The sequence below is a fragment of the Stegostoma tigrinum genome, chromosome 5 (genome assembly GCF_030684315.1).
Source record: "Stegostoma tigrinum isolate sSteTig4 chromosome 5, sSteTig4.hap1, whole genome shotgun sequence".
NCBI classification, from domain to species: domain Eukaryota; kingdom Metazoa; phylum Chordata; class Chondrichthyes; order Orectolobiformes; family Stegostomatidae; genus Stegostoma; species Stegostoma tigrinum.
This window is the reverse complement of record NC_081358.1, coordinates 60650424-60673331: the sequence shown is the minus strand read 5'-3', so window position 1 is coordinate 60673331 and position 22908 is coordinate 60650424. Positions and strand designations below refer to the sequence as shown.

General features: G+C 41.5%; 2 protein-coding genes across 6 annotated transcripts in view; one reads left to right on the top strand and one right to left on the bottom strand.

Moving 5' to 3' along the window:
• The window catches only part of dcaf13 (ddb1 and cul4 associated factor 13), a 61327-nt gene extending 55388 nt beyond the window's left edge, over nucleotides 1-5939 (bottom strand). Inside the window, exons 1-2 of one of the 3 annotated variants that reach the window (XM_048528655.2) lie at nucleotides 5689-5939; nucleotides 3033-3232 (exon numbers count right to left, since the gene is read on the bottom strand). In XM_048528655.2, the coding sequence (XP_048384612.1) occupies nucleotides 3033-3232; nucleotides 5689-5758 (270 nt within the window). In that variant the 5' untranslated portion in view covers nucleotides 5759-5939. The remainder of the gene's footprint in view (nucleotides 1-3032; nucleotides 3233-5688) is intronic. The other 2 variants (XM_048528654.1, XM_048528656.2) reach the window with 2 other exon arrangements.
• The window catches only part of LOC125451508 (mitochondrial folate transporter/carrier-like), a 42207-nt gene continuing 25225 nt past the window's right edge, over nucleotides 5927-22908 (top strand). The window contains exons 1-5 of one of the 3 annotated variants that reach the window (XM_048528659.2): nucleotides 5927-6196; nucleotides 10989-11139; nucleotides 13074-13159; nucleotides 15644-15804; nucleotides 20459-20572. In XM_048528659.2, the coding sequence (XP_048384616.1) occupies nucleotides 6028-6196; nucleotides 10989-11139; nucleotides 13074-13159; nucleotides 15644-15804; nucleotides 20459-20572 (681 nt within the window). In that variant the 5' untranslated portion in view covers nucleotides 5927-6027. The remainder of the gene's footprint in view (nucleotides 6197-10988; nucleotides 11140-13073; nucleotides 13160-15643; nucleotides 15805-20458; nucleotides 20573-22908) is intronic. The other 2 variants (XM_048528660.2, XM_048528657.2) reach the window with 2 other exon arrangements.

Here is a 22908-nt window from a genome sequence, read left to right as displayed (position 1 = left end):
CAGACTGCATTGACATCCTAAATGACAAATTTTTCATGTTGTACTGCTACCAGGTCAAAGGCGGTCAATGTGCAAGAGAATGGGGTTGAGGAAGAAAATACAGATTTTTAGGTGGGAGGGGTAGAGGGCAAACATACATGATTAGTCGCAAAACAAAGCAGAACAAAAACAACAGCAAAAGATGGAATGGAGAACCATCAGTACAGGAAAACGGCGACGTGAAGAGGGTTTCACAAAGGTGCAGAGAATAAGATCCCTCTATTATTGGTTGTGAATTTTCATCAGACTTTGATCTGACAGACCAGAAATGTTAACTCTGTTTCTACCCCAAAATCCTTTTGACTTTCTCGCTACACAGATTTGCCAGACTTGACAAATATTTCCAGTATTTTCTGTGTGTTGGTCAGATTTCCAACAGCTGTACTATTTTATTCATGTATCCTTCCAAGTAATATTTCTTTTATGACATCCATCATGCACAAATTAGTGTTTTGGAAAACTTCACAGAGTCAGAAATTACACAACATCAGGTTATAGTCAGACAGGTTTATTCAAAATCACAAGCTTTTAGATTGCTGCTCCTTCATCAGGTGAGGTGAAAGGAAAGAAGCACATGGGCACAGAAGATATCAGCAGAGAGATAACGGCAAGAGAATTCCAAGCATTTAAGACTGTCAATTAATAAGTACAAATAGTGAGAGTGGAGGGTCAAAGGCAGACAAATAGGTGAAGGAATGACCTATGAACTAATTAAGGCAGAAATAATTACAACTGTCAAAATAAGATGGTGCGAGAGACAAATTAAGTGGCTAGAATAACATGAATAACTATCAAAGTCCCATGACAAGGGTCTATCAAGTAAGAAAAAAAAAGTACAAATGGATTAATGTACTGAAATAATAAAGAAGGAATCAAGGATATTTCTGATTACTTATAATTATTTCTCTGCCTTAATTGATCAGGTCATAGGTCATCCTTCAACTTGTTAGTCAGCCTGTCAACACTTCTTTGGGGCAGCATAGTGGCACATTGGTGAGCATTGCTGCCTCACAGCGCCAGGGACCTGGGTTCAATTCCAGCCTCAGGCCACTGTCTGTGTGGAGTTTGCACATTCTCCCCGTGTCTTCGTGGGTTTCCTCCAGGTGCTCTGGTTTCCTCCCATAGCCCAAAGATGTGCAGGGGAGGTGGATTGGCCATGCTAAACCCATAGTGTTCAAGGAGGTGTAGATTAGGGCACTGGGTCTAGCTGGAATGCTCTGAGGTTTGGTGTGGACTTGTTGGGCCGAAGTGCCCGTTTCCACACTAGGGATTCTAATTCCACTCAGACTACTTGTACTTATCTGTTGACACCCTTAATTATCTTGCCATTATCTCTCCGTTGGTAGATTCCACACCTGTGCACTTTCCTGCATTTCACCTGATGAAGAAGCAGCACTCTGAAAGATTGCGAATTCAAATAAACCTGCTGGATGAAAGCCTGGTGTCATGTGACTTCTGATTTTGTCCACCCCAGCAGATCAAAACTTCTGGATGTGAGTTTGCTCGCTGAGCTGGAAGGTTAGTTTTCAGACATTTTGTCACCATTCTAGGTAACATCATCAGTGAGCCTCCGATGAAGCGCTGGTGTTATGTCCCGCTTTCTATTTATCTATAATATCTTCATTTCATCGCTTCACCAGAGGCTCACTGATGATGTTACCTAGAATGGTGACGAAATGTCTGAAAACTAACCTTCCAGCTCAGCGAGCAAACTCACATCCAGAACCTCAACCTGAGCTACAAATCTTCTCAAAACTCGCTAACATCAAAACTTCACAGGGTAGTGGATAATGAGTATTGCAATTCCAGTTGAAGACAAGACTGAACTCTAAATTGCAAAGTGCAACTTGGCTTGACGGACCACAAGTTCTCTTTATTTTTACAATTTGGTCAGTCACTGAGCATAATCACAAGGGACTAAAATATTTATTGAATACTGCAGCTCTTTTGTCCTGGAGATAATAAAAACTGCAAGTGCTGGAGTCAGAAACAACAGCATGGAGCTGGATGAACACAGTGGGCCGGGCAGCATCAGTGGAGCAGGGAAGTTGACGTTCTGGGTCACGATCCTTCTTCAGAAGTGTCTTATCACTTTCAACATGCCATAATGTGACTATTTATCTTATACCTCAATATTTTGTTTGAATTGGTGTCTCACATAGTAGAAGGAATTGTAGCAAGCTTGTAAAATCGTGAATGACAGTGACAGGTACAAGCAAACAAGAAGCAGTAACAAGGGCGATCTGCTACAGTGAAAGGAGCCAAATTCACAGGAGTACCATTCAGCAATGGTAAGGGTTACCATATATGGTTAGAACTGCATTTTGAATGATATAGTGAATCTGAAAAGGAAATAACATTTAAAAAAACTTTTCAAAACAAGGGAACTAAAGTCCAGAAAACAAAATTAGGAAAGTTTTAGAAGTTTGCTCAGTGTCCAGGTGTGTCACGTGGTTCGCAGTCGATGCCTCTTGTTTATGATTTCTAAGTTAAAACATACATAGGTAAATGGAAACCCACTTTGGTGGCCCCTTCCAGGATCCAATCTGCACAAAACAAAACAGGCAGAAAGCTTTCAACTTTGTCTCAGACAGCTTTCCTTTCTAATCAACTTGAGCTCTTAACATTTAACCATTCCTGCAGTACCTACACTTCGATACATTATTACGATTTGGAAATTAGATGCTAAAATAGACGGTATTGCTTTAAGCTTGATTTGTAGTTATATATTGTTTGTTAAACAGGGGAGATATATTTTTATGATTCACATATCATTCCACATCACAGCAATATGACTGATTCTTAACTGCCCTCTGGAAAATCAGGAATGGGCAACAAATGCTAGCCTCCCACATCCATGAATGAATTAATAAAAAAAAGCACGAACCATGACAAATCCATTTGTCAATGCCCACAATCAATTCAAGCTGTGCTGACTCCACCACCGTAAAGCCAAACTATATTTTATGATAATAAATCATACAATCACCCACCTCACCATTGCAAGCCCCAGAGATTATTGTGGATAAACTCTTAAACTGTTTGGCCATACAATGCACTCCATCCCCATGGCCATCCAGCGATGCTACAAAAGGTTTAGCAAAAACCCTTTCCAGTTTGGTTGCATTTAGTGCTCTCGTGTATTCCCTCGGTACCTCAAAAGGATGCAGTACAGGATCATAATTCCTTGGAACTGCGAGTATAAAAATTAGAGATTTAACAAATGAGAACAAAGTTAATTATTTTGCTTGCGAGTTATTTAATTATTATTAAAGTAAACATATCCTGTCAACAGTGGCATGTATCTAGACTGCATATCAATAACTCTCCTTTAACGTAATGCACCTCCTCTCGAAATTACACATGCAATCCTGGGTCTACATGTGGGCACTAGCACAAAACGTGTATTTTTATTTTAATTTACCAAGCATTTCTGGAATTTTGTCCTCATGCTCCACAAGGAAAGACAAAATTTGCATTTACTAAGTCCGTCATTTGCTGATTTGCAGAAAATTTCTGAAGGAGGGTCTAGACCCGAAACATCGGCTTTCCTGCTCCTCTGATGCTGCTTGACCTGCTGTGTTTATCCAGCTCTCCATCTTGAGCCTAGGGGTGCAGAGGCATGGTTCATAGAAAGTGGAATTGCAGGTCAATAGCATAGCAATGGTGACATTTAGCATGCGTCTTCATTGGCCAGTGCATAGAGTATACGAGTTGGAATGTCATGTTGCAGCTGTACAAGACATCGGTTAGACCACTTTTGGAATACCAGCAGTTCTGCGACAACATGCAGAGATAATGGGAACTGCAGATGCTGGAGAATCCAAGATAACAAAGTGTGGAGCTGGATGAACACAGCAGGCCAAGCAGCATCTCAGGAGCACAAAAGCTGACGTTTCATGCCTAGACCCTTCATCAGAGAGGGGGATGGGGAGAGGGTTCTGGAATAAATAGGGAGAGGGGGAGGTGGACCGAAGACGGAGAGAAGATAGGTGGAGAGTATAGGTGGGGAGGGGATAGGTCAGTCCAGGGAAGACGGACAGGTCAAGGAGGTGGGATGAGGTTAGTAGATAGGAAATGGAGGTGCGGCTTGAGGTGGGAGGAAGGGATGGGTGAGAGGAAGAACAGGTTAGGGAGGCAGAGACAGGCTGGGCTGGTTTTGGGATGCAGTGGGGCAAGGGGAGATTTTGAAGCTGGTGAAGTCCACATTGATACCATTGGGCTGCAGGGTTCCCAAGCGGAATATTAGAACTTGCTTGGGAACCATGCAACCAAATGGTATCAATGTGGAGTTCACCAGCTTCAAAATCTCCCCTTCCCCAACTGCATCCCAAAACCAGCCCAGTTCGTCCCCTTCCCCCACTGCATCCCAAAACCAGCCCAGCCTGTCTCTGCCTCCCTAACCTGTTCTTCCTCTCACCCATCCCTTCCTCCCACCTCAAGCCACACCTCCATCTCCTACCTACTAACCTCATCCCACCTCCTTGACCTGTCCGTCTTCCCTGGACTGACCTATCCCCTCCCCACCTATACTGTCCTCTCCATCTTCGGCCCACCTCCCCCTGTCCCTATTTATTCCAGAACCCTCTCCCCATCCCCCTCTCTGATGAAGGGTCTAGGCCTGAAACGTCAGCTTTTGTGCTCCTGAGATGCTGCTTGGCCTGCTGTGTTCATCCAGCTCCACACTTTTATGTCTACTACAACATGCATTTTGTTAACACGAATTGACTGTAACACTATTGACGAATAATGGGCATTGTTTGGATATTGCCAGCTTTCTACTGTACAGGTGTAGCAATTTTCCACAGTGATTCCCTATAACATGATTTTCAATGGCAGTGTTCTAAAGCACGATTTTCTTTAGTGCAAAGTCACACAAGAACACAACTATTGTGTTAATGGACAACTACTTGTACTGAGTTCAGTTCTGGTCTCCCTGCTATAGGAAAGACGTTATGATACTTGAAAGGGGTCAGAAAAGATTTACACGGATATTGTCAGTAATAGAGGGTTTGAGCGATTAAGAGGCTGAATAGACTGGGGCTATTTTCCTTGGACCATTGGAGGCTGAGCCCTGGCTGGCCTTATAAAAGTTTATAAAATCACAAGGGACATAGAGAAGATGAATAGTCAAGGTCTTTTCCCCACAGTAGGACAGTCCAAAACTAGAAGGCAGAGATTGAAGGTGAGAGGGGAAAAGATTTAGAAGGGACGCAAATGGAATTATTTCTCCACGTAAGAGGATGGTGTGTGTATGGAATGAGCTGCCACAGAAAATGGAGGAGGCTGGTACTATTTCAGCATTTGAAAGGCATTTGGACGGGTACATGAATCGGAAGGTTTTGGATAGATATGGGCCAAATGCTGGCAAATAGGACTAAATTAATTTACGATATCTGGTCGGCATCGACGACTCGGAACCCAGGGTCTGTTTCCGTGATATGTATTTCTAGAACTCTATGATCCTACGTACTTTCCAGGAGCCTAAAATTCAACTTGCCTTCACTAATGCAACTCTGTCCAGCAACACACTACAGCTATCCAGTCTGCGCAGCCGAACACGTACTCCCAAACACATGGCCGCTGGCTGGCTAGGCCCAGGGTTGCTGTAGTAATGTGAATAAGGAACCCGGCCTCCCTCCGACTTACCTCTCTGAATGTCATTCTTCGTTTCTCGAACGTAATCGTCCGGATTGCGAGACAAGATCTTCACCTTCATCGCGTGGAAAGCCAATTCCAGTCTAGCCCACCACCAGCGTCTATGTAAATCTCATCAAAACTCGCTTTCAAATTTGGCCATGACCTCTGTCCATTTGTGAGAACACGAATCACCAGGCCCCGCCGCGAAAACGTTAATGCAGGGGGCGGAGCGATAGCGGCGCCCTGACCTTTGCCCTCTGAGGCGCGTGCGTGGCGGTTGTTTTCCCGTCTATCGGTGCCGTTCGTTGTCTGGCGCCAAGGGGTGCCCATTGATCGCTGAGAAGAGGAATGTCCTCCGGAGCCGGCCAGGCTCCCAAAGCTGAGCTGAGCTGGACAGCCGCGCTGCTCAGGTTCTTGGAGCTGGTGAAGTATGAGAACCTGGCGGCCGGTGTCAGCGGTGGGGTAATCTCCACGCTGGTGTTGCACCCGCTCGATCTGGTCAAGATCAGATTCGCAGGTAAGAGGTGTTCTGAATGTCACTGTGTGTCACCCACAATGTCTGGTTAAAACAGAGAGGGATTATAATCAGCGGACATTCTGACACTCACAATCAGTGGTGGCCGAGGTGTTAGCCAGTCCAGGGTGGCGATATGTGCCAGCGTGGTGAAAGAGTGAGAATAAGGCAGCCTGGCTGGTTGAGTTTGTGGGCCTGAAAATGGGCCGGGGGAGTGGGGGTCCGGGGTTAGGGGATGGGGGATGGGTTGAGGATATTACTGCACCCGGGTCATTGCCGGGCGAACCCTCGGGTCACTTTGAATGATTGGTAGCAAGCTCCTTCCTCGTAGTCATTAATGTCGATGAATTCGTACTTTAGGATGATTTTAAGGCATATTTGGATTCTTGGTCATTTGAGAATTGAAAGAAATGTGGTTTTGTTTATTCACATATGGTATCCAGTCCACTAACTTGATTTTGCAGGCGTTGAGCCTCAATGCTGTGGAGTTGATTTCAAGGGCACTGTTTATAGTGGTTTTCATTGAACCTGAAGGATACAGCAGAGTGAAAGTTCTTCCTAGCTCTTAATGTACAGTCTAGGTGTCACAGTAGTACAGGGATGTGGTGAGGATAACTGCTCTGCACACTAGGATCTCTTGCGGTGATCTTTCTTAGCGAACATTTGCTGGCACAGTTTGCGGAAGGCTGAGGTGACACAGCTGATCTTATGTTTGATCTCCTCATCAACAGTGGCCTTCTTGAGAGATGGCTGCTAAGGTATGACAAGTGCTTGATGTATTTTAGAGCTTCTTCAAGATTGACAGGAGGTAAGACATTTGGTTGATACTTGATTTCGTTGGTTGATACTTGAGTTTTGATCTGACAACGTTCAAGGACAGGTAAAGTTCAAAGAGATTGAGAGTGGCTCACAAATTGGTGTAGTAGTTAATGACACTAGTCATTTGGAAACTGTGGTAATGTACATCTACAGTGGTCAGTTTAGTTTCACATGGAGTAACTGAGGTTAAAGTGTTTTCCGTCTATGTGTTACTTAACACAATACTGACACCAGAGATGAATGCAATCTGTCAGAAGCAGGGTCAAAATTGTTTTTGAGAACTCTCCTTAACATTTTCTCAGGTTGCTTCTTCAGTTTCAGTTACAGTATTAGCTGATGCCATTATGTAGCAATATTGCCTTCCTATTTGGACCAAAAACAGAAATTGCTGGAGAAAGTCTGTGACTTCAGAATGGTCACTGAGTTCAATATTAACTCTTTATTTCCAAAGATGCTACCAGACCTCCTGAGTTTCTCCAGTGATTTTTGTGTTTGATTCAGATTTCCAGCATCCACAGTTCTTTACTTTACTTCCCTATTTGGGTTTTTGTTTGGGATTTCCCATAGATAAGATAGCACAAATAACAATTATTTACCAAATAAGATGTGCCTTGTAATTTAGAATCTACAAGTCAGTTGTTTTTGCTGATTTGTTGGAAATAAATCTGCAATGTTCATTCCCAAAACAAAAATTTTCACTGTTTTCAAATTATACAATGCATAAAAAAGCCAAGAGGGAGTGCAATTTGGTTTTTACTCTTTGTGTTTTGGCATTACAACGAAAGTGATGGTACTGTGGTAATGTCACCATACTGGCACAGTACGCTTATGTTTCATGGGAGGCAATGGCCTAATGGTATTATTGCTAGACTGTTAATCCAGAGACCCAGGTACAAGTGAGTCTAGGGACAGAGTAATATGTTGACTCTTTGGCTTCTGGACAATTAGGGGTGAGCAATAAATGCCGGCCTGGCCATTCAACCCCACATCTTGTGAATGCATTTTTAAAAAAAGGGTTTGAATTGTACCACAGCAAATTATGAAATTTAAAGACCATAAAATCTGGAATAGAGAGCTGGCCTAATGGCAGCTAGACCAATTGGCAGTATAAAGGCAATATATTCTGGCCTAGTGACACTCATATCCCACAAAAGCATGAGGGAAAAATTTGGATTGTTAGACTTCAGGAAAAGACCAGGAAATGAGAAACGACACTCTCTTTGTATTTTTGTCTGTAAATGTGAACCTTAAATTTATTGGAAAGAACTAAGTATATGTATGTCAGTCAAGTAGTTTCTGGCAGACTGGAAGATTCTCACACGAAGATGCATAACCTACTTGACCATCACTCCCAAAAATAAACTGTCCTGCAATTTATTGATTTTTCATTTTTGCAGAAAGAAAATAACATAGAAACTCAATTGAGGAGGAAAAAAAATTAACATGAAGCTCAAATGGCCAATTTTCTTTAACATAGTTGTATAAATAAAAGTCGGCAGGGATAGAGGAAATGAAGGGGATCAATAAAAACTGTTAGAGCAGCATTATCCACTAAGATGGAAGGTGCAGCCATCACACTGCACACACCTGCAGTGGAACTTCTTCTGGCCTCAGTGAATGGCAGCTTAGCTGAACGTACCAACCCACAAGTGGGAGGAAGGGTCTAGGCCGGAAACATCAGCTTTCCTGCTTGGCCTGCTGTGTTCATCCAGCTGTACACCTTGTTATCTCACAAGTGGGAGGATGGTTTGCCTGATTGCTAATGAGAGACTAAAATGCAACTTGGCTCAGATTCTCCCCCACACCAGCCATCTCAAACCACCATAATGGAAAGTCTGGATTTGTTACTTGTGCTTGTGTGGCAGGTGTACTTGAGATGCACCCTGGCGCGAATGGGTGAAGAGGCAACTCTCACTTTCCTGAACCACTTCCAATAGTAAGCTGTTTCTCTTCTGTTTTTGATGCTAATAGATCACTCGATATAATGCAGTTGAGCCTATCAATGTCAAGTCTGGGAGAAACCATCTGTGATTGACAAACCAACTTCTCACAGATCTGACACTTCCACACAGGGGAGCAGCTTTACCCTGATTGAATTCTCCTGGACGTTTGGGTGGGGGTTTGGAGTTGAGAATGAATAGAGCACCCTCTCCTACAAAACTGTTTCCACCATCACTTCTGGTTCCACATCTCGAGTGAGAATTGTTTCTGCAGCAGTCATTGCCTTCTCTGTGGTGGAGAGCAGCAGCCTTTGGTAGCCACTGGGATCCTCTTGTTGAAAGCCTGCTGTTGATCTCTCAACTGCCTCATTAGTATGCCATACAGCAGGCCCTCTATGAAGAGGCAGATTGAGTGTTGCCAATTTTTCAGCCAGTGCTTATGAACCCCATCACCTCCAAAACATAACTTTCCTCTCTGGAAGTATTTCTTCACCTCCTGGAAGTACATATTTCAGGAGATTGCTTGTCAGGAATTCCCTGCTGTGGACAAGAAGAAAACATCTTGTTAGTTTCCCCAGCATCGTTTCCTGCCCTTCTTGAAGATAATTACAACTACATCATTCCAGAAATTGGGGAAGGTGGGGTAAGCATTCTTTTTCACTCTGAATCCACAGAATGAGACCATGGAGTTTTGACAGCCCTATGTGTTTTTGTTTTCCTCTGTTCTGGTAGAAGAGGGTATTAATTATAATAACAGTAACATCTTTGTTGGTCAAAGGTCTAGTCATAAGCACGTGGTGGTAAAATATTGACAATGTCAGAGCTAAAGGTCGCATTTCATGACATTTTCATTTGTACAATAAGGACACAGTGGGGAAGATCCTAATCTGAAGGCAACCAGTTCTGTGGATGTGAGGCTTGCTGTTAATCTTTCCAGGTGATTTTCCTCCTTTCTTGCTCCTCAGCTGCTCAGGAAGAATTTGGAATCTTGACAATTCGTGGGAAAGGATTGCTGGTCTTCTTTTGGGATGGTTACTCTTAACATTTTCTGTGACCATTCCAATGTTCCAGGTTAGAAAGTTTGAAGTTTCTTTGGCTGAAAATGTAATGATCCCATTCGGTGCAGTTCCCTAATCAGGAAAAAGTGGGGCTTCCTATTTTCAGGCATTCTTCCTTGCTCCCCCGCCACTTTGGGTAACTGGTGGCTATCTCAAAGAAAATGACTCAGTTACAGTTACTGCTGCCAAACAACACTTGTTTCCCAAAACTGACATCCCAGTGGCGTTCATGCATCTGTCCTGTTGGTGCAGATTGTGGATGAGGGACTTTGGTTTCGCAGCCCTTTCTCTGCCTGCAATTCTTAATCATCGCAGATTTGGCAGATGGACCTTGATAGTAGCCTGTGCATGACATCATTTAATGTTGGGACCTTGGGGCAGTATCATTGTCCACCTGATTTTGATAGGTTCACTATCCAGTTTTGGTGATGTCAAACTGTCCCCATTTCTGGCTGGTAATCATTCTGTGGAATTGCTATTTTTGTGGTAAAAAATAATTGATGGGTGCCAGATTTTGGTGACATATCAAACCATGATGACCAGAACCCACTGTTGTTTTGCAGCCTTCTTTCACCTTCACAGCAAGTGAGAAATGTTTTCTCCTGTCTTTCTGGATTTTGTGGATTTTTGCACTGCATTTTGCTTGGCATCTAATCAGACTTAACCACTATGATTGACCAAGCAGTTCCCGGTGGTATTGGTCAAGGAATTATTGGAATGTGCAAGGTCATAATTCACAGAGAAAGAGGGTGCTGTGACCAACATGTCAACATATTTAGAGTGGTTAACTCCTGTCACTGCGATAGACCTGTTTAACTGAATGATGGATATTTGTGAGTTCTACCTGAGGGCTGTAAGTTGCCATTCATTATATTAGAAAAGTTCAGTAGTTTGATCAAGAAGAATTAATCCATAATATTTAACCTGGAAATGTAAGTTACTTGAACATGGAAATGTGTTTTTTTTTCTCTCTTGCAGTGAGTGATGGGTTGCAGATGAGGCCAAAATACAACGGAATTGTACATTGTTTCAGAAGTATCTGGAAACAGGAAGGAATTAGAGGCCTTTACCAAGGAGTAACCCCAAATGTCTGGGGTGCAGGTTTATCTTGGGGATTATACTTCTTCTTGTAAGTACTAGATATATTACTTTAACTAGATTCAGCTAGAATTCATAGAATCCATGTAGCACAGAACAAAATTATTCAGCCCACTGAGTCTGCATTGACTGTTTGAAGACCATCCCAACCTCCACAAATGGTGCAGCCCTTGTGGTGTAGCGTTTTGCAAGATGACCATCAGTGCATCCAGTAGTTCAGGGCCACTTCCTTTAGTACCATCATATACCATTAGAAGGACTAGGGAGCAGATACGTGTGGACTAAGCCACCTCTGAGCAGCATACCATCCTGACATAACTATATTATCATTGTTTTGTTAAAATTTTGGAACTCCATGCTTGAACAGCGTCGTGACTGTATTACATCCAAAAGACTGCAGTGGTTCAAGAAGACAGCTCAACATCTTCTCCATGATAATATACTTAGCCAGCAATACCCATATCACTTGAATAAATAATACAAAAAAAATGGCTGCTTCTATGGAAAAAAGGTTGGATGACCTATTTGTATGCTCCTACAACCCACCTGTTAATTTGATGCTAGGAGGATGTGAGGATGTCCTAAGATCCTTCTGAAAAGTTTTTCTTGCCTATGAAGAAATTCCTGGCCAACAGTCGGCACCTTGCCACTGAGATGCAGCTGTGTTCTGTAAGCAGCACAATGCAGATCTGGGCCGTAAATTTTAAATATATACACAGATATCCAGCATATTTGTTTGTGCCTGCAAGTTGTAAGGTCCCTGATTGAAATGTCAGTCACTTCAGGATTTGAACACAGAAATGAAAATCTAAGTCTGACACTCCAGTGCATTCCCTCAGGACTGCTGCACTGTCAAAGTTGCCATCATTCAGATGAAGTCTTTAGTTGAGGCATGGCCTGAACTTTCAGGTGCTTCTAAAAGATTCTGTGGCACTATGTTGAAGAAGAGCAGTAAAGTGTGGGTGGAGGTGATCATTCCTGTATCCTGTGTGCTGTACTTCAAAAGTACTTCATTGACTGAAACAAATTCAGATGTCTGTTGGCTATGAAAAGTGCGAGTCTTGTTCTTTCTAAAAAGTGATCAGAATAAGTGACAAATAAATCTGACTATGGCTTATTCGCTTACAGCCTGAATTGCTGCAGTAACATCTTGTGTCTCTGGTGTACATAAAACTATCATTTACGTTATGTCCAGCAAACTATATTTTTTTAATTTTCTATCTTATTGTTTCTTATTTTTCATCATTAAGAGTTTATCACTCTTCACTAAAATAAGTGTCTGTCTCATCACAATGCTGTTTCGTTCCTCATTAATGCCATTGTATAGACCTTATTGTAATCACAGTTTAATAGAATTCAACCACACAGGAAAATATTACAAATCTTAATATCATGCCAAAAAAAACCCCTTTCCACAGCAGGACCAACCACTTGTCAGGATTCTTGCCTGGGTGTAATCTTCCCATGTGTTCATTGTCCAGCTCACAAAGTTGAATCTGATATTCTAAGCCACACAGTTTCAGCAGTTTCAATGTGTCACTGTGTTGTCCAAGCCGTAGTTCAGTGTATCTGCTAGTAGTGCTATATTATACTGTGAGATTGAGGCCCCATAACAAGATTCATTGCAGTTGAATGATTAGATAAAAATGCCAAATGAATAGAAAGAAGTCTCAGAATCTCTTGCATAGAACCTAGAGTCTTTAATGCTTTAGGTTCTGCTCATGTGCGCAATTGATAATTGCTGCTGTCGAACAACTTCTAATCTTTTTTTTCCTCAGCTTTAATCAAAGTAAAGGATAAATGAGTAATTTGGTTCTTGCAGTGAAAGTTACTCCAGTAGTCCTTGTTTTCTTAAAACTGTGTAGGTTAGTAATATAGGAGCATTTTCAATATCTGTAATAATAGTAATGTTCTCTGTGTTGGCAGTCGCTACTGAATTGCTAAACATCGATATGTTACTTTCAGTTATAATGCCATCAAAGCCTACAAACAGAATGGTCATCCAGAACAACTTAGCGCTACTCAACACCTTATCTCAGCTGCTGAAGCTGGTAAGTAGTTGAAAAAAATTAAACTGGTTTGGCTAAGGGACAGAAATAAAGTTACAAATTGATGTTTCAATAGGACATTAATTCATAAATATGTAACTGGTATTGATGCAGAGTCTTTCGGTGTCAAATTTGAGTCTCTGGGTTTCATAAACTAAAATAAATCCTCAATTGCTCTGGGGCTACCATAGTGTTAAAGGTTTGGATGGTGAAGCGTTTGTCAAAGTGGATGCTCCTACCAGAGAAAGAGCAAAACTAGACCTTCCTTTGGGCAATAAGGCAGGGCAGATGCCTAAAGTAAAAGTGGGGGAACATTTTGGGTCTCGCAATTTTATTATATTAGTTTTAAAATGGTTATGGAAAAGGATGAACCTTCCATAAAAATTAGTTTTTAATTGGGGTATGGCAAATGTTAATGGTATGAGACAGGAACTTGCAAAAGTTGATTGGAGTAGATTGTTTGTAGGTAAGAGAATGCCTGACAAGTGGGAAGCTTTCAAGAGTGTGATGAGAGTTCAGTGGCATCGTATTCCTGATAAAGTGAAGGGTAAGTCTGGTAAAATTAACGAACAATGGATGAATAAAGATATTCATGTTCTAGTCGGAAATATAAGAATCTTATTTCAGAAACTTGGTTCAATTGAATCTCGTAATCAATATAAAGAGTGTAGGGGCATTCTTAAGAAAGAAATCTGAAAGGCCAAGAGGGGATATCAGCTAAGATTAAGGGATTTCTACAAAAACTGAGTTCTGGGCAAGGGTCACCAGACCCGAAACGTTAACCCTGTTTTCAACCCTTTCACTTTAGCTCTCTTTTTATTTTGCAAGCCTCATTCTCTCAAAAACTCTCCACAGATGCTGCCAGATTCACGGAGCTTTTCCAACAACTTTGTTTTTGTTCCTGATTTACAACATCTGCAGTTCTTTTGGTTTTTATGGTACTGAAATTTGGATAAGTTGCAATCATAGCAATATATTTTGTATGTTTGTCCCAGTCATGGGAAAAATCCAAAGTATCTCTTAATTTCACTTTTCTATATGCTACATTTCTGACAGATTTATAACTATCTTGGTTCTTTGTAGCTGACCAAACAGTTCAGTTAAGTGGCATGAATGTTTCTCCCAGATTTGGTGGAATGCAACCAAGTTATTGATATAAACTGTGCAGTTACATTGTTGATTCATTATGGAATTTTGCTGGTGCATTTTTCATTCTAATTAGTATGAATTTTCATTAATAAGGCCCATCTGATATTGCAAAAGCTGATATTTCCATGTCTTCATTAATCAACGGGACTTATCAATTTCCTTTTAGCATGTCAATTTTATAAAGGTCTCATCAGTTCAAGTTTGCCTTTCGCGTGTGCTGCAACTGTGCGCCTTGTAGGTGTACAGGGAATCACTGACAGCAACTTCTGATTTCCACAAATCACAGCTCATACGGATGCCAGAGTTGTCAGTTCTACAGGGTAATGGTGGAAATGCAGTCAGATTTGCCATTATCACAACTGCAACATTTGGGTTGATGATTCTGATGTTTTCTGTATGTGTTCTAAAAATAATTTGAAGCTGATCTGTCAGAAAATAGCTTATTGTATTCTGATTAAAATGGTAACACCAGAAAGAAAAAGTAATAATATTCAAAGAACAATGTAATATTGAAACATATTCTTCTCAACTAATGTTTTTGCATTCATCTTTTGATTTAACTGTAAGGAGTAGATTCTTACATTAAACTGTTATGTGAATACTTCTGTTCTGCAACTGCTCACTGTAATTTGATATGTGGTATATGAAAAAGTGCCCTTTTGGATACACCTCCCTGTCTAAGGCAACCTTTTCACTTTAGCTCTCTTTTTATTTTGCCAGCCTCATTCTCTCAAAAATACATTTCAGAATTATTTTGAGTGAAAAATTATTTTTAATGATTCAAACATGCCTAATATCTTTCTAACACAGCTTGATGTTTTGTCTGGCATTTGAACAGATCACTGTCGAATTTTAACTAAGTGTGCCAGGGATTATGTATCACATAATTACCCCCAAGAGAAATATGGACAGATTTTGCAATCAGTAAATTGTAAAGCCTCTAATTAGAGCTAGGAGGAAATTGTTCCACTATTATTGATGCTTGACTTCTGTTTATCAATGATATTTCCAATCCTATTGTCTTACACTTCTTGGAATGCATCTCATATGTTTTTGCGAGAGGAGGTGTGATAACTGCAAAATGGACACAAATGTGGAAAGACATTTTAATTGTTTTGCGCATTTCGAAGTATTTCTGCGGACATAACAGCACTCCCTTATGTGAGTTCGTTGTGCTAGACTTAAAATGTTTTCAGAAAGTATGGAATGGAATAACAACATTCAGGTTATTAAAAGTGGAAAAGCTAAGCTAATCTTGTAAAGTGTTAATTTCCATCAGAAATTCTTTCAGGTTTGTACTGATTTGTCTCCTTCAGCACAGGTACATGTGTTTTTCAGGTGCAGTGACGCTCTGTATTACAAATCCAATTTGGGTAACGAAGACTCGGTTAGTCCTACAGTATGATGCAGGATTCGATCCATTAAAGAAACAGTACAGAGGCATGTTGCATGCCCTTTTGAAAATATATCAGAATGAAGGTGTTCGTGGACTATACAAGGTGAGGTAATAGAACTAATAATTGGATCCTGAAATTGTAAAGTTGACCAGCCAGGATTTTGCAATGAAAGTAATCATGAGATGATTAGCAGTCACCAGTACCCAGGAATAAATTGGACCACAGCTACCAGAATCTACACATGCACAGTAAAACACAGAAAAAAGGAAGTTGGCATCTAAGTTGTCCCAATCCTCCTCCAAGTTGTGCTGTGCCTGTATCTCACTGAGAGGCTCAGCAGTCAAAACTTGGAAAGCCTTCTATTTGTTGTACATATTAAACACAGCAATGGTTAGAGTGTGGAGACAATAAGGACTGCAGATGCTGGAAGCCATAGTCCATAGATGTGAGACTGGAAAAGCACAGCTGGTCAGATAGCATCTGAGGAGCAGGTAAGTCAACATTTCGAGCTGAAACGTCGACTTTCCTGCTCCTCGGAAGCTGCCTCACCTCTTGTGAATTTCTAGCCTCACACCTGTAGGCGAAAATTAGAGCTTACCTATTTAAGTGTCAGTAAATTTTTAAAACATGCATAAGTCTTCATTGTTACCAAACACCTTCGCTGATACGGAAGATTAACTTGTATAAAATGTGGAGCTGCGTTCTTCAGATTTCAATTATTGTTGGCGGTTTTAAAGTTGTAAAAGAAACATTTTTTTTCTGTCTCTTTGGTCTTTTGTAATATTATTTCATTTTCTTCTCTGTATTTCACTTTGCACAAAGAATTTGACTGAATTAAACATTCTTACATTTCCTGGTTTGACAGCGCTGTAGGTAATCTAATCTTATCAAAATTAAAAACTTCAAAGACCTTCAAAATTGACTCCAAAGATCCCAACAACCAGTCCCAAACTATGAATAATCGATTCCTAATACCAGATTGTTGTTTCAACAAAGAGCTTAGAAATTTATGAATAATACAATAACTTTTGCAGAGCAAAATTAAACAAAGTAATCTAATTGATGTATACGTTCAAAGCCAATACAATTTGTTTTCAGCCCCGTGCACACAGAAGATGGATAAACAGAGGTAATGTATAAATTAAAAAAAAACAATAAAACTAGTTAAATTACTTGCGAGAAAATAGGGCCCCTTAAAGATCAGCAGGGCAGCCTAAGTGTGGAACTGCGAGAGAAATGCTAAATGAGTATTTTGCATCAGTGATTACTGTGGAACAGGATATGACAGATATAAATTGTGGGGAAATAAATAGCAACATCTTGAAAAATGTCCATATTACAGTGGAGTAGGTGCTGGACATCTTAAAGCGCATAAAGGAGGATAAATCCCCGGGACCTGATCAGGTGTACTCTCGAACTCTGAGAAGATAAAGAAGTGATTGCTGGGCCCCTAGCTGAGATATTTGTATCATCGATAGCCGCAAGTGAAATTCCAAAGACTGGAGGTTTGCTAATGTGCCACTATTTAAGAAAAGTGCTAAGGAAAAACCAGGGAACTACACCAGTGAGCCTGACATTGGTGGTGGGCAATTTGTTGGAGGGAATCCTGAGGGACAGGATTTACATGCATTTGGAAAGGCAAAGACTGGTTAGGGATAGTCAACATGGCTTTGTGCGTGGGAAGTCGTGTCTCACTAACTTGATTGAGTTTATTGAAGAAATAACAAAGAGGATTAATGAGGACAGAGCGGTGGATGTAATCAAAATGGACTTCAGTAAGGCATTTGACAAGGTTCCACATGGTAGACTGGTTAGCAAGGTTAGATCACATGGAATACATGGAGATCTAGCCATTTGGATACAGAACTACCTCGAAGGTAGAAGACAGAGGGTAGTGGTGGTGGAGAGAGGTAATGGGAACTGCAGATGCTGGAGGATCCTAGATAACAAAGTGTGGGGCTGGATGAACACAGCAGGCCAAGCAGCATCTCAGGAGCACAAAAGCTGACGTTTCAGGCCTAGACCCTTCATCAAGGTCTAGGCCCGAAACGTCAGCTTTTGTGCTCCTGACATGCTGCTTAGCCTGCTGTGTTCATCCAGCCCAACACTTTGTTATCTTGGGTAGTGGTGGTAGGTTGCTTTTCAGACTGGAGACCTATGACTAGTGGTGTGCCACAAGGATCGGTGTTGGGTTGTGTATATAAGTAATTTGGATATCAACATAGAAGATATGGTTACTAAGTTTGCAAATGACAGCAAAATTGGAGGTGTTGTGAACGGAGAGAAAAGTTATCTCCAAGTTCAGTGGGATCTTGATCAGATAGGCCAACGGGCCGAGGAGTGGCAGATGGAGTTTAAGTTAGATAAATATGAGCTGCTGCATCTAGGAAAGGCAAATCAGGACAGGATTTATAGTTAATGCTAAGGTCTTATGGAATGTTGCTGAACAAAGAGACCTTGGAGTTCAGGCTTATAGTTCCTTGAAAATGTAGTTGTAGGTAGATAGGGGAGTGAAGACGGCATTTAGTATGCTTACCTTTGTTAGACAGTGCTTTGAGTAAAGGAGTTGGGAGGTCAAATTGTGGCTATAGAGGACATTAGTTAGGCCACTTTTGGAAAACTGAATTCATTTCTGGTCACCCTGCTATAGGAAGAATATTGTGAATCTTGAAAGGGTTCAGAAAAGGTTTACAAGAATGTTGCCAGAGTTGGAGGGTTTGAGCTATAGGAAGAGGCTGAATAGGCTGAGGCTATTTCCCTGGAGTGTTGAAGGCTGAGGCCTGACCATTTAGAGATTTATAAAATCATGAGGGGCATGGATGGAGCAAATCGACAAAGTCTTTTCCTTGAGGTGTAGGAGTCTAAAACTAGAGGACATAGGTTTCAGGTGAGAGGGGAAAGATTTAAAAGGGACCTAAGGGGCAACTTTTTCATGTGTTCAGAAATGGGGTAGGGGGAAGGAAGCTCAGAACGAAGTAGAAAGAGGGGAAGGTGGGTCTGGGGAAGGTTGGTGGGATGGTGATAGGTGAGTGCAGGTAGGCAGAGGTAGGGATTGGTCAGTGAGGTGGGAGGAGCAGATATGGTGGAGAGAAGACGAACAGGTCAAGGAGACAGGAATGAAAGGGAAGGTTGGTCATAGGATGAGCCTGGGGTTGGGGAGATTTTGAAACTTTGATAGTCCACGTTTAGGCCATTGGGCTGGAGGCTGTCAACGTGGAATATCAGGTGCTGCTCCCTCAGTTGCCAAGTGGCGTCATTGTGATGCTGGAGGAGGCCCAGGATGGACATGTCGCCCAGGGAGTGGGAGGGGAAGTTGAAATGGTTCGCAACCAGAAACTGGTGGTGTTTGTTGCAGACAGAACGCAGGTGCTCTACAAAGCAGTCTCCAAGCCTCCGCTTGGTCTCACCAGTGTAGATCCTCTAATTATTTCTGAGCTTCCTTCCCCCCTCCCCAATTTCTGAAGGAGGGTCCCGAACCAAAATGTCAACATTCCTGCTCCTCTGATGCTGCCTGGCCTGTGTTCCTCCAGCTCCACACTGTGTTATCTCTGACTCCAGCATCAACAGTTCTTACTATCTCTGTCTCTTGTGTCTGTCTTGGCTGAGTCATTCCTGCTATACTTCACTTTTTAGCCAATTTTGATGCCATGTTTATTTCACCATGCTGCCCATCAATCTACAGATGCTGCCGGACCAGCTGAGTTTCTCCGACACTTCCTATTTTGTTTCACATTTCCAATATCAGCAGTTCCGATCAAACAAACAGTTGAACAATTTATTTATTGTCACATGTATCTGGGGAGATACAGTGAAAGGTGTCCTGTTGCCACAGTCCGGTGCCATTTTGAGGTACAAGAAGAATAAAAGAAAGTACTCAAATAGCGCATATCTACATTGACAGGAGTCCCAGAACATGGCTGCAGGCTTCTGCGAGGTCCCCACTCCACACCTGCTGCAACCAGGAGTTCCCCACCTTGAGCCACATCGCTACAGTTGACAAGCTGCCGCCGCCACAAAGTATCCGTGCTCCAAGTCTACCGCGGCCAGGAATCCCCATTTGAGCCGCCAATACCACCATGATCAATGACTTACCACACTGCCAAGAATCCATGCTTCAGGCATACTGCAGCTACAAGTCCCCACTTCACCATGGCTGCAGCTGACGTCTCGTTGCCATTCCAGGAATCCATGCATAGGATCTACAATGCTAGGAGTCCATGCAGACACCCCAATGCCATTCCGGGAGTTCAAACATCCAGCCTGCAAATTCAGGAGTCCTCACCAATACCACTCTGGTTTCCCTGCGACATCAAGAAGATGAAGAAAAGAAAAAGAAAAAAAAAAGACGAAAAGGAGGGAGAGAGAGGAAAAGAATGCGGCCAGCCTGAAGCAGGATGGCTGAGCCCGAACCCTACCTGCTCCTTGCTTGCTGGGAGACCCTGGGCTGGGTTGGAGCTGTGTCTGGCTTGTCATGTTGTGCTGCAACACATCTTCTCTACCTGCCACTCTCCAGGCTTTAAAGAAAAAAGAAGAAAAAGTAAAAAGACAAAAAAGATAGCAGACAGGAGGAGACGAAGCCTGCGCTCAGCTCTGCTACTCTGCAGCTATCTTTCTCCACCTTCATATGGGCCACATGTGGGAGTACTTGTTTTTATTTAGATGTTCTTTACTGTTTGTCCATGTCTTGGTTATTTGAAGCTAATTATACATAAACTGAGATACTGTGTTTGAACTATGTGCCTCTCATTTTCTTCAGGGATTTGTGCCTGGCCTTTTTGGTACATCACACGGTGCTCTCCAATTTATGGCTTATGAAGAACTAAAGAAGGAATACAGCTTTTATAAAAATGTGGCAGTAGATGTGAAATTGGTGAGTTGTCAAGTGCAAGTTTAATTTTCAATTGTACTGTAAATTACATTATAATAACAAGCTGGTCTCTTTTGTTCCAACTAGAAACCTCTCTTCAGATCTGAGAAAGCTATTGCTAAATTAAGGCTTAATTGATGTAGATTCAGTAACTCCTTCAAAGTAATAGGTGTGCATGAATGCCAATTTCTTCCATTCTTTGTGCACAGTTATTAATACAGTGCTGTCACAAATAATAGTCTTTCATTCTTTATCTGATGAGTTGATACTTACAGCAATTTGCAGTGATTGCTGATAAAGGCGAATAATGCTAAGTACAGACCCACAATTTTTGAATTTCCTGTTGTTTATCATGGTCCAGAGGCACTATTTGGAAGTACCGCATGTCAACTGCAGGAGCAAAAATGAAGCACAAATGTAGGCCTTCTTGGGAAGTTTGGAGTTCCTTTTTTTGTCATATTGCACTGTACAGGAACTAAGAATTCCTTCTGAGCATATCAGGAAATTCCACTTGTACTGTGACTGAGTTTTCTTTTGCTGTACTCTTCTGTCTTCTCTTTCTGTTGTCTGATTAATTCTTTCATTTTATGGACAGGAGATTGGACAAATCCTTCTCAAATATTTATCATTGTACCTCTTTTATACCTAAGAACAGGTAACTTCCAGTTTTTGTTTGGAGCTTATCCTTTTTAATGTGGAACAAATGGTCACTTTATCAGAATACCATGAAACACACACAGTGTGACAGCTGATTGCCAAAATTTCAGCTTTGTGAAAAAAAACTTGTATCAAAACTGTGAATGTTCTAGTAGAAGTTGATGGCTGCTATTACGGCAATAGATGCAATGGCAATGGATACAAGGTTCAAAGGATCTTCACAGACCCCACACTAGCCCATCAACCTGTTCTCCAAAAAATCCAGTGAATTGCAAAAGTGTTGTCTTGGGAGAGTGACGGCAGCTGCATGGAACATAAACTTCCTTGCCTCTCAGAGAAGTTCTCTAACCCCTGAAACTCTGCCAAAGCCCTTACTGTTGCTTGATTGACAATCACCTCAGCAGCCTCAGCTAGTGCATTTATTTCTCTGAAACTCAGAAGGGGGTTGCATGGTAGGGCAGAGGAACAGTTGCAGCAGAGAGAAATAATGGAGGATGACCGCATATAGAGGTGGCGAGAGAGGGTTGTTCCATTTAGGTGGAGAAAGTAAAAGGCTGCACAGGAGGAAAAGAGAGAGAGGCTGCAAAGGAGGATGAGAGAGGAAGAAAGTGGAGTGTGATGGGGTTGGGTCGGGGAAGTCTGCAACGGTGTAGAGAAAGAGCCGGGGGACTACAAAAAGAGGACGATGTCAACTGTCAACAAAGGAGCGCTAAATTAACCAGGAAATTGATAAAAACAGAAGTTGCTGGAAAAGCTCAGCGGGTCTGGCAGCATCTATGAAGAAAAAAAAAAATCAACGTTAACATTTTGGATCTGGAAGAAAGGGTCACCTTTATTCCTGATTTACAGCATCTGCAGTTGTTTCAGTTTTTATTTAGGAACCGGATAAACTTGAAATTAGCAAATTACTTGCAGATGAATGTGGAATTTCTGGCTTAAGGCTATATATGGTCAGGAGCTAAGGTATGGGGAAAATTTTTTTTGATGTTGTTAGATTGATAAATCTCAATTTCAAATTTAAATTTGAGATGCATGGAAAAGTCTCATTATTGCAGGTTAAAATATTCTAACTTTGTGAGTATGTGATGGAAATATAATGCAGTAACTTGTCCAATCAACAGGTGTGTTTGGGTGATGTCTTCTTGTGTGTAGAAATGTGGCAATTATTTAGAAAAAAAACTTCTGCTCATTTCTTAGTTCTCAGTTCTCAACTGGGACGATATCAAGTGATACACAGTATTGGATTAAGAGAAAGTGGGAAGTTTATCGAAGATACTGTTGGGTCAAAACAGCAGAAGCCCTAGATTTGTATAAAATTGTAAGAGGGAACATAAAAGGGAGATTAGGACAGCTAGAAGGGGATATGAAAGGATATTGACAGGTAAAGTAAAAATGCTAATCCTAAAGGAATATTATGTGAAAGGATTTTGGAGAAAGCGTAGGCCTCATTAAAGACTTTCTTGTTGAAGCCAGCCATAAGTAAAATTATTCTAAATTAACGCTTTTGGTTGGCGTTCATTAGTGAGAAGGATGAAATGGGTGTAGAAATTAGGGAAAAGGTCTGTGATTGATTAAAGAAATTAGCATAGACAGAGAGGAGGTTCTGAGTAGTTTGCAGGCTTAAAAGTAGCTAAGTAGCAGGATGAAATGTATCCCACGTTGTTGAGTGAGGCAATGGAGAA